The sequence below is a fragment of the Hyalella azteca genome, unplaced genomic scaffold, assembly GCF_000764305.2.
Source record: "Hyalella azteca isolate HAZT.00-mixed unplaced genomic scaffold, Hazt_2.0.2 contig1796, whole genome shotgun sequence".
NCBI classification, from domain to species: Eukaryota; Metazoa; Arthropoda; class Malacostraca; order Amphipoda; family Hyalellidae; genus Hyalella; species Hyalella azteca.
Window position 1 is genome coordinate 206,845 of NW_025932096.1, and position 12,070 is coordinate 218,914.

The following is a 12,070-nucleotide window of genomic DNA, read 5'->3' on the forward strand; positions in this document are numbered from 1 at the left end:
CGGAAAACATGACTTCATTTTCAACTTACCCAGTCATAAGTCCATAAATACCGAACGGATTTCTCTCAAATTTGAAAGATTAGTAGATGATATCACATATCAGTAATTTTTGAAATTCCCTTCTGGGAGTGAGCAACAGAGGCCTTCCATGTTTTGGTCCAGTGCTCATGTAGTTTGTCTCAGAATTTCATCACTGGTAGGGAAAATAATCTCGGAACTAGCAGAAACACATTAGTCACAAGGTATAACGTACCGAATGTGCCAACGCCATGCGTTTCGTATAAATTATTGAGTCATTAGTCAGGTATTCTCGACACTATTGGATATATTGGATGTAAAATTCTGAAATAAATCTGTCCACAAATTACTAATATTATCTACTTATCTTTCAAATTTGAAAGAAATCCGTTCGGTATTTATGAATTTATGACTGGGTAAGTTGAAAATGAAGTCATGGTTTCCGTATTAATAAAAAAGTATTTTATGTAAAATTCTGAAATAAATCTGTCCACAAATTACTAATATTATCTACTTATGGTTCAAATTTGAAAGAAATCCATTCGGTATTTATGGATTTATGACTGGGTAAGTTGAAGGTGAAGTTAGGTTTGCCTCTTGAGCTCGCGCTTGAGTTCGCTAAAGTGTCGATTCGGTGGTCAGCTTCCTTTTAAACTTGCGTGTGGTCTTGCGTTCACACAGAACTAGCCACAGGCTAACATAGCCTATGAAATGTTGACAATTGTTCGTCAAAACAATTGTTATATATATATATTTAATTACATTATTTACAGCATGGTTCAACCATGATTTACAGGGGGTAATGCAAAACAAAGTAGAAGCTTGGAAGCAAAAATTCGTCGAAAACGTATTCGCGGAACTGGAGCTCCATGAAAAAGAATCACTGCGATAATGTTACTCACGCGCTAACAAGTTAATTTTATCTTGACAGTCCCTAGAAATGGAATTTTCACCAAATCCAAAATTCAATATTGGTTCTCAACTGATAGCTAAGAAAGAGTATAAAATCTTGTTGTTGACCATTTCGGTATTTAGGCAATAAGTAACCGAGTTAAAATCATTTTCTACCGAAATATAATCATTCTTAAATTCTGGCTTGAGCGATGTAATGATGCACTCACTCAAAGAAACGGAGAAAAATACATTGGAAAAATATACGTTCGAGCGTACGCCAGTCTACAATAAAGAGCGTACGCCAGTCTACAATAAACGTGTATCCTTTTCCTATCGGACTCTAATGCAAATGAATACAAGCTCGCGATACACACCGAGCAGACAACAATGGGACGAGCTTGACAGCTCCAATTATTCTTTGCTCACTCTCATTAGGAATTCACCGCGTAAAAAATTAACGTTAACAAATCAAGATGCCCTAATTAGGAGACTACGATGAAGTTTGAAATCACAAATATTGAGTTAAAGGTTTAAAAAGGTTTTGGACAGTCAATGGAACTTTTAATGCTCAAAGTTACAGGGCAACTCGTTCAGCGACTGACAATTTGCAAATAGTTTGATCACAAATATGATCATTTCAGTCAAATTAAAATAACAAGACAACAGAAGTTAAAAACGCGAGGACTGATTATTTTTTGGTAGCCCGTTTTTTTACGTGTTTAGGAACTTTTGTTTTCCTTTTCTCAGCCTTGTCTTCTTTTACCTCCTTTTTCCTCAACTTTTTCTCCTCCGTGGTTTCGCCTTTAGGTCTGACCTGATGTTTTAGTTTTGACGAACAATTGTTTTCTTTAAATTCCTCTTCTATTGTGACATCTTCAACTTCATTCTCTTCATTAGAGTAAAGTTGTAATTTTACTTCACCTACTTCCCGCTCAATAGGAGATTGTACGTATTGAGGAGCATCTATTTTATCATTTGCATCACAATTTATGGGACAATCGTTATCAGCTCCGACATCAGCAGACGACTGGCTCGAGGCACTACATAGAGCATCATTGGTATGTGATTCAGGACCGTGTAGGATCCTAGGAACGGTAGCTGCGGATGACAAGTCTGGAGCCATACCAATAATGGGTTGGTAGTCCAGATCATCCGAGTGCCGTTGACCCATCTTCATTTCGTAGTAATCCCGCTCAAAATCAACCACCTGAGACAAGAACAAGCATTGCATTCCCGTGCGTGTTGAAAGTAGACATCGGCGGCTTTACTCAAAATTTAAGACAAAAACCACGTTCAGATCAAAAAATTCTCATGAGAACAGACGGGGAGTAGAGTTTCGCTTTGGGCTTCGTTCATGGCCAGGCTGGTGTGTTGCTATCGACCTACATAACGCTGTGACGCACCGCCATTATAGCTATACCGAGAAATAAACATAACTTCCCATGTTTCGATCCCACGCCTAGATAACAACCATCTTGGTGCTACTAAGGCTACTGCTTAAGCTCTACAATGGCTTTAGCCAAATAATTATAGGGTTCGAATATAGAAAGGTTTTCTTCCCTGAGTTCACACATGTGATTTGTGCCGATCATATACAAACGGGACAAATATATAAGCTGCCATTATGAGTTAAAATAATTTTGCATGGAATCTGCAGCCAAAAAAATATCCACGTTATGATGTAATTTTTGGGATTTCATTCAGCTTGAATTATACCTAGCATCAAAAGAAAATGCATTACATTCTAGAACGAAGACACCATTGTAACATACCTGCCCCAAGTTCTGGGGGATGAAAGCACCCTTAAAGACCTCTTCATCGACCTTCTCCTCATTGGTGAGATTGGGATCCCTAGCAGCAGCCTTTTGTTTCAGCTTCACAAAACATTCGTCTTTATTCTCATGACTGATGCTCTTGTCGACAATGAAAAGGAACAAATCCTTAAATCCCACTGTTTGCGCCCCTTTCTTCCGGAAAAATTCTATAAATAATGTAAAAAAAGACAAATTGTCTCATGTCAAGTATGAACAGGGAGGATTGAAGTAAGGAATGATGAAGAAATATACATTTAAAAATTACTTTTTAAAGACAACACTTCTAAAGAATCCAGTTTATCCAATGTTACAGATGTACAACGAATTTCTCATTATATTTTCGAATATTAAAAAAAATCAAATTTTTCAAAAAAAAAATTTTTTTCAAAAATTATTTATTCTGTCAATTAATTCATGCATTGACTCCGACTTTACACAAATGTGCAAAATTTCAGATCGATAGGATAAGTAGAAGTGTGTTAAATTTCGATTATAAGATTTGTAGCAGACAGACAAACAACAAGAAGTGAAGTTAAAGAGAAGTGTTGTAAAAATACTGACAAAAGAATACCTTCACCAAAACAGAAAATAAAAAATTAAACTATTAGGAAGTAATTGGATATACAGTTTAAACTATTCTAACCTGTAATGTTGAAGCAATCCTTCTTAAGGAAATCTATGGCATGAGGATGTTCTGGAGTCACTGACTGCGACACGTCAATGATGAAAATTTGACCATCGTTAACACTGCACAAGGAACAAGCATGAGATCAGACAGTGATGCGTGATTTCCAATTGATGTTTATGCTAACATGTACCTGGCTTTAAATCAACTTAAATTGCATCTTTGTTATGTAACTCATATCTAACATGCAGCAAACATCGAAGCCAATTTTGTACACTGCTATTCGACATCAAGTCCATTGCACAAATCATATACTCATTCGAAAGCTTTGAAATTCACATTAGTTTCAAGTTAGAGAAGGAAACTTACGATTCAATCTCAAAAAAGACTATCAAATTTATACGAAATTGCGAGGGTAATAGCAGCCTAAGAACATTTTCAGTACAAAATTGGCCAGTTGTTAAAATCCCATAAAACTAGATGGTACCCCAAATCCCAACTCATTGCAGTATTTGGCAATACTGCAAAGGTAGCAACCATCGATGAAATTTTTCCAGGTCGAATATAGATCGAATTAAATTAAATCTCCAATTTCACATTTAAAACAGTCGGCATCGCACAACAGTCTGCATAGCAATTGCTTTAATTAAAAAAGCAAGACGCAAGATCTGAAGCCGACACTCAAAAACTCAAAAACCAAACAATCAGGACTAACCAGCATCAGGCACTATTAACTTCCATAGTAAGGGATAGTTTAAAATAGCTAAAAGCAGTAGGACCACGTACAGCAAATTGAACTCAGAGAGATCAGCATGGACGAGCCGACACACTCTGTACATCGTCCACATGTCAAGCACCAGCGACCAGTACAGCTCAGTTGCCACCTTCGAAGACATCTTCAGGTCCTGAAATTTTTTTAATAAATTCAGTGATAAACCACCAATTGAAATCAGAAGCCATCAATAATACCATGGCATCACTAGAAAAACTTGCCAGGATAATCTTATAAATTCAGACGGTCATAAAAAAACATTTCAGGGAAATTATAGCTCGAGTTAAAAAGAAATGGGGAAGAATGCAATGTAAGCTAATGAATAGCTAAAAAAATTGATTAAAATTTTCTGTCAAGTATTCTAATTTAGACGCACTAGCATCTCATGTCACAGGAATAACAATTGTCACCCTCGTTACCTTAAGGAGTGGGGCAGGGTCTTGTTCATGCCCCAGGAACCTCATCAGCAGGAGGTGAGAGCGCAGCTTGAGAGGTTCCGGGACGCGCAGCCCCGCAGAGTAAAGTTTATGCAGGTTGCTGAACTCCTTCTCTGCCCACACCAGGATTTTCTTGCGACTGTTGTGTTTAGCATAGCCGTGGCGAAACCTGTAAATTTCAACTAAGGTAATTTATTTGAATGCATGGTGGGTGATGTTTAATTGGCGCAAGCCACATGCGACCTGGAATAATTAGGCTGCCTCTCAATTATAATAGCATATAAATAATCACTGCTTCACTGATCCAAAGTTAGCAAAAAGAAACTCCAATTATTCAAAGGATACTTTGTAATTAGTTAGAAAAAAATGTCATTCTTTAGAATAAATTTGTCAGTTGTTAAAATAAATAAGATCTTTTTTCCCAACGCCAAATTTGGCATGTTACTACCCACTTGTAGTCCCCAGTGACGTATTTGTCTCGGTCTTTGAAGACCATAGTAGAAGTTTTGTAGATCTTGAGGGCGCAAGGACCATACTTTTCACTCGCACAGTAGTACACGTTCGCCTCTTTGCCGGTAGAAATGCAACCATAAACCTGAGAAATAAAATCAATAAAACAAATGCAACAGCAAGCATTAATAAGGCTTACTACAACGATTAATTTCAACTCAATACCATTGATAATTGACATTAAAAATCATAGGTACGTTGGAAGAGTCTATAAACAAATTGTAAACATTCAAATTCATGCAAGTTTGACGAGCCCAACGTACACCGCTGATGTCTTCGTTGTTGATGTACTTGTGAATGATCATGGCAGTCCTCTTGTCCAGCACCTTATCTGCTGTTTTGCGATCGTCTTTGTCACGTTTGATGTACCTGCAGGCAATGTTTTAATACAAGTTATATTACCATAGTCGTACAGATTATCACATCAATCACTCTCAGTAACAGTGACATAGATGAATTTACCAGCTTTAATTAGAAGTTGAAGTAACGGTCACTGACGCTTTGTCCACAAACCATGCAAAAACGTGATTTTATTTATTTGTGCATCAGAGATGATAAACAGAATATGATGAGATCACATAAAAAATATTGGAATACTTTAGAGTTATCACTAGAGCAAACGTGATCAAGAAAATTGTGAATGCATAATAGGGAATTGCCACTAACTTTGTAGTACAATAATAATTTACTTCGGCAATTAATAAATTTTAGTATGGTATAAGAAAAAGATTTCTTCTTAAAAAAAATTTATTTGATGAATCCTAACTTACATAATTCAGTTCCTCACGCATTGAGAGGTCTGTGAATTTAATTCCCACACTTCCAAAGTAAATATCTGTAAGGATTAAAAAACGTACCTATTCTGCTGCTGGTTCTGTAGGGCGTTGGTGGCGCTCGTCTTGTACTGGCCATGACTGTACTGATCGAAGCACAAGCGACTGCTGAATTGCTCAGGTTGAAACACATTAGTTCCCTGGAAATTAATTAAATATTGAGGCAATGCATATATTTCTACAAAACAAATAGTAGTAAGTATTGCATCCATATGAAATGCAACATAAAAGCACGGCAAGCAATAATGAATTTTCAAGATAATATAATCATTTCAACAATTTACTTTGAAACTCTAAAAAATTTGACATTAGAATAAACAGTAACTCTACTTTCCAAGCAATTACTGTTATGTATTTAGCACATTGAACAGCAGCAAATTAAGACAAAAATTCCAGTGCAATCAAATTTATTCCTTACACCAATATCTGACTAGACTGCATATGTGTACCTTTGATGTGCTGGTCGTATTGCTGCCCATTATGCTCTCTCCAAAAACTTGGTGAAGAGCTGTGAAGGAGCAAAAATTATGGAGATAAAGCATTAAAGGAATGCATGTAATATGTACCAGATACCCAAATTTCAAATTTATACAGTTTCAAATTATTTGGTGTTGTGGAACCACACACTCAATTTCAGGTAAAAAATATAGATGCTCTCATGTAGAAAATGCTGTATTAAATGCATGTACAGGTCATATACATACTACTTATTTCATTTAAACAAATTTTAAACAGAAAATTATAATTATTGGTGATGTTTGAAAGAATTTGTAATATAAACATGACAATAAACAAAGTATGAAACTTACAGCCAAGGTGAACATTAGCCATATACTCCTCATCATAGTCATCTTCATCATCATCATCATCATCATCATACTCATCATCCAAGTTTGGTCCATAATGAAATTGCAGGAGGGAGTTGGGATCTTCTCGGATATCATCATGAGAATTGTGTGAAGGCTGCTCACTGTAGAAAAAAATATATAACTCAGTACACACTGCAGTGAGTGAGAGAGCGCATCTTCTCTCACTCACTCCGTGATGTGAAGTCACGGACATGACGAGCACAATAGCGCTTTTTATTTTAAATGAGAAAATGCGCTTAAAATGGTCAAGTTCATGATAAATATACAACCATTATGACACATGAGCAGGACAACTCATATTAAGGTCAATGAAAGAAATTACCTGTCACATACGCTGATCAGAGTACAAAATTTGGTCCTAAAAATAACATGAAAATAATTAAAAGTCATTGCCTCAATAAACAAAAATAACTTCTAAGGTTCACATGTCTTACATAAAAGACAATACATGTCAATGATCCAGTAGCACTGTATTAAAATGACAAAAATCTGCAATATATCAGCAACTCACTCTGAAGACCAGTGCTCACTCTGGTCAATGACGAGTGTTCCCATATTTGCAGGTAACGTGCTGCATTCTCTGTGACATTCATTACTGGAAGATGAAATTTCAATTAGCAAAAAATAAATTTATGTGTACTGGTAGTGGCAGAACTACAGCATTACATGCAGATGATGGTCATTTGGCTCAGACAAAATGGGGTGGTTTCAAATTAAAAACACCTTCAAAATCCTCAAATTAGAGCCAGTATTTTCTGTTTATGGTCTTCACTTGAAAAGATAAAGTTTGCAGCTGAAAATGATGTTTCTGTATCATTATAGTGTTATCTTTAGATTTAGTGAATATATAAATATCCCGGTAGTATTCCAATTTTAAATCAACACAGACAAAATTAAATCAATATAAAAGCTAGTGGACAGGGATTATTTACTGAATGGTAAATATTATACTTTTTCTTCAAAAGTAGGTTTTAAGATTAAGATGAAGATAAATGGATGTGGGGAAGATGCAACAATGATACAGAACAAAAGAGATATTAAACTGATCATAGTGTACCAAAGCCCATGTTTAGGGGCTTTGTTCCAAGTATATATAGGTAGATAAATTTTGAGGTTTGCATATACCGGTATGTATTCTTTCTTATATATATTCTTTCATCAATTATGTTGGCATAAAATATATTTAAAACTTACAGTTTATATATACTACATAATGACTCAAAAATGGAAAAAAATCTATGTATATCAGTGGTTCCTAAACTTTTTCAGGCTGGCACCCCCTTTGGCTCCCTAGTGTATTTCTAACGCCCCCCACAGACATATAAAAACATGCGCCTCTTTCTTGAAATTTAGTACGCTGTAATTTAAAACATAATGGTTAAACACAAATGTGTATTTCACAAATAGAACCCCATTTAGCAAACTAATATGTATTTCAGCTGTTTTAACTGTTTCAGCACTAGAAACCTAGGACGTCTCGGGCAAATTTACGGCCGGACTTGTGGCCGGTCTCACTGCCAATCTCCAAATTCAGTGACCACGAATATCTCCCAAACTAATGAATGCGGCTCAATGAAACTTGGAACATGTATTCATCAGAACCTAATGGTGATGTTTAGCTTGCGAGATTTTGTTAAATTTCACCTTTATTTGTTAGTTATATTGAGATACAGGCTGAAATTCACAGTGATCAAAGAATTTCTTCTCTAACTACTGAACAAATTTGAACAAGATTTTGAATATACATTCCTAACTAACAAACGGGGATTTTATTTTTTGTTTAACTTTCAATAAATTTTTTGATTTTGCCTTCGATTGCGAGTTTTTTTTTTCCATTTCACTGTCATTCTTGATTTCACACTTCCTTATATTTGCCTCGCTTTGCCGGGTAATTTGTTGCTTAAATTCACAGTGATCAAGGAATTTCTTCTAAACTACTGAAGAGATTTCAACAATACTTTGTATGTAAATACCTCACTTCCCAACGGTGATGTTTAGCTTGTGATAATTTTTATAATTTGCTATCGTTATCAAGTTATACAGATATAGGAGAAACGACCGGCTTTTCTACCGGCCAGTTTAACCAAGAGCCGTTTATGTATATAGCCATATACGTATAGCCGTATAACTCGCAAACAGAGGCAACATTGAAAAAAATTGTAACGAGCTAAATATCACCATTGCTGAGGTTAGGTTTTAAAATACTAATTTTCGCTCGAATCTGTTCAGTAGTTTGGAAGAAAATTATTGATTACTGCAAATTTAAGCACATATTGCCGTTTAAATCATGAATGTAGGTGAAATAAAAAAAAAAACTCGCGAACGAAGGCAAAATAGAAAAAATTTCTAGGAGCTAAAATGCTAAACATTACCGTTTGGTAGTTAGGACTGTAAATTTAAAATTTCATTTGAATCTGTTCAGTAGTTTGAAAGAAATTACTTGATCACTGTGGGCCCAATTGCCATATAACTCAGAAATGAGGGCAAAATTTAAAAAATTTTCACAAGCTAAACATTACCGTTAGGTCCTAATGAATACGTGTACCAAGTTTCATTGAGTTACGTTCATTAGTTTGAGAGACATTCCTTGATCATTGATTGTGGAAATTGGCCGTGAGACCAGCCGGTAATTTGTCCGAGATATAAACCCAGGATAGATTAAAAAAACAGATCTGGGTGAAAAAAACCATCGCTGGGAGTCATGTGCTGCAAGTGTTGTGTATAAATTGTCAAACAAACGCTCAAACTTCTGACTTTGACTTCGGACTGCTGCCCCCCTATCGCCCTCTTCTTCCATACCGCCCCCCCAAAATCTTTCCACCGCCCCTAGGGGGGCGATATCACCCACTTTGGGAACCACTGATATATATTATAGTTATATTAATGATGAAACAGAAAAGGAAAAAATTTCGTACAAAAAAACATAATCCATACAAATTTTATTTAATAAGTACCTACTCAAGATAATGAGGATATTTATAAGAAACAAATTATAGCCAAATAATTTAATATTAAAACCATGGTATTTAAAAAAAAAGTGTAACTGTTAATCTGTTATTACATTTGCCATCAAATGATCTGAGAACCTATCAGAAGAGAATTTTTTACAAAATTCATCATTATTCATATATATTTAACCAGTAAAACCACTACTCTGATTAATAAGTCAAATAAAACAATGACTAATGGCCATGCCTCCTCCCGAAACACTGGCTATAATTAAAAATGCAATTAAATAACATACCTTTCTTCATCTGCATCACTGAATTGACCATCAAAAGTATAGGGATGAAGAGTTTCTGTCGCTCCTGGATCCATTTTTGGCCAATCTGGGGAAGTGGATTTATGAATAAGGTTTATTGCTTCAAATGATACTGGAATATCTGTGAAAAAACATTTCTCGTTGATACAAAATTCAAGAGCCTGTGGTGTTCACAAAATGTAAATACCTACCATAAATCATTGAAAAGACTAAACCCTGTCCAGGATTCCCCCTCCATGAAAATTTAGCTCCTTTTATAACTGTTCTAATTTAAGAAACATACCTACACAGCCTCCATCTTAGTTACAATCTTTCATATATTATCAACTCGCCATTGCTGGCAAAGTTGTTTTTGCTGTCAAAAAATTCGGAAAACGTGATTCTCTTAATTATTCCATCAATATATTGCATTATTCACCTAGAAAAATGAAGCACAGCGTGGTGAAAAATCAATGAAGTGTATGGATAAAATAGTAAGAAATTGATAAAATATTAATAATTTTGAGCCCGGTGCTTTCAATCTGGAAGCTAGGGTAGAATCATGGACTGAATCTGTTATGCTATATGTACGTGTTACTATCATTACAGTCTATACCTATATAGTATACAAGTGAATCTATAAGAAGTTAAGAACTGCCTGGCTGGGAACCAATTATTTCTATTTCCATTGTTTTTAATGAGGAAATTAATTCTTTTAATGAATGTTTAAGTTAACATTGACTTTACTGGAACAGATTATTGTGGTTAACCAAGATTCTGCTGTATAAGGCAATTTTCAATTCATCTTTTAGGATGTTGTTATTCAGCTTTTCTAATATTACAATTGTATCTAATTTCAGTGAATCAAGTGCATAATGGAAAATCAGCCAGAAGCGCTAAATGAATGAGACAAACATACTTTTACCCATTCTTATGAGTTACGACCCTTGAGCCTCTTTTAACTTTTTTGTTAAAAATTCAAAAGAATTGAATTTTTGCCCACAATTTCTGAAAATCACTTATAAATGAGCAATAATTTTCATTCTGCCAGACTGCCAGTATTCCAGATTGGCACAGAGAAAACTAGCAACATAAGATCTAAAGACCATATAGTCAGATGGGGTAAGACAGGAACGAAATCACTAGCAACAAGCCTGTAGCATCTATACAATGAATAACTAAAAAACCCTAAACCTATCACAAGGTGTAGTTATGCAATGGGCTTCTAAGCTACAACTCAGACTTTTGCATCTGACATAGTTTTCTGTACAGATTAAAAAAAGTGAGCTGGTCCCATCTTACCCCACTGGGATAAGATGTAATTGAATTCAATTACTACGTTACAATTGATGTAATTGTAACGTAATTGACAGAATTTGCCTATCTCATTAAAAAAAAATGGCAGCCATTTCCTCACAACGGGGTGAAAAGGGACACCCCCCAGGGTAATTAGGGTAGGGACACCTTTAAAAAATAAAAATGCATTTACAGTAGAACCTCAGTTAGCAAAGGCTCCAGTTAACAATAAAATTGATCAACAACAAAGAATTTTGATTACATTTACTTCGCTCGGCAAAAAAAATTCACTTATCGAAAAATTAGTGCATCATCGGTCGTCACAAAATTGTACATAGAATGCTACTATATATAGAATTGTGTAAAGGCATCATAGAATGAAAAGTAATTGACCTAAACTATGATTTATTTCTTCAAAACATATGATGTTGTCACTAGAACATTATTTTCTGTTTCAGGTATGTTTTTCACAATCTTTTTTGTTATAGTGAAATCACTTAACTCAATCAAAATTGTGCAAAATTACAAACCATCCTGTAAGCTTACAGATACAGAAGAAATGCTGCATGGCTGCCAGTGTGGAATTCTAGAGGGATAATAAATTAACCAGTATAGTCAAATGGGGTAAGACAGGATCGCAGCCTTCATGGGGTAAGAAAGGACCGGCCCATTGCATGCATTCTAATTGTACTGAATTTAATTTGACAAAAGAATATGTTAGAGCAATCATTGCCTGTCATTTCAGTGTTTGTTTCAACCCT

At 35.2% G+C, this 12,070-nt stretch overlaps 1 protein-coding gene across 1 annotated transcript; it reads right to left on the reverse strand.

Moving 5' to 3' along the window:
• Positions 1-1,456: 1,456 nt before the first annotated feature.
• Positions 1,457-10,122, reverse strand: LOC108678936 (serine/threonine-protein kinase RIO1). Its single transcript, XM_018167430.2, has 12 exons — positions 10,017-10,122; positions 7,284-7,367; positions 6,713-6,873; positions 6,353-6,411; positions 5,928-6,043; positions 5,334-5,439; positions 5,013-5,155; positions 4,543-4,729; positions 4,138-4,256; positions 3,370-3,473; positions 2,685-2,893; positions 1,457-2,119 (listed from the first exon to the last, which is right to left on the reverse strand). The coding sequence occupies exons 1-12, from the start codon at positions 10,088-10,090 to the stop codon at positions 1,601-1,603; spliced, it is 1,881 nt and encodes a 626-aa protein (XP_018022919.1). The 5' UTR covers positions 10,091-10,122; the 3' UTR covers positions 1,457-1,600.
• Positions 10,123-12,070: the final 1,948 nt, after the last annotated feature.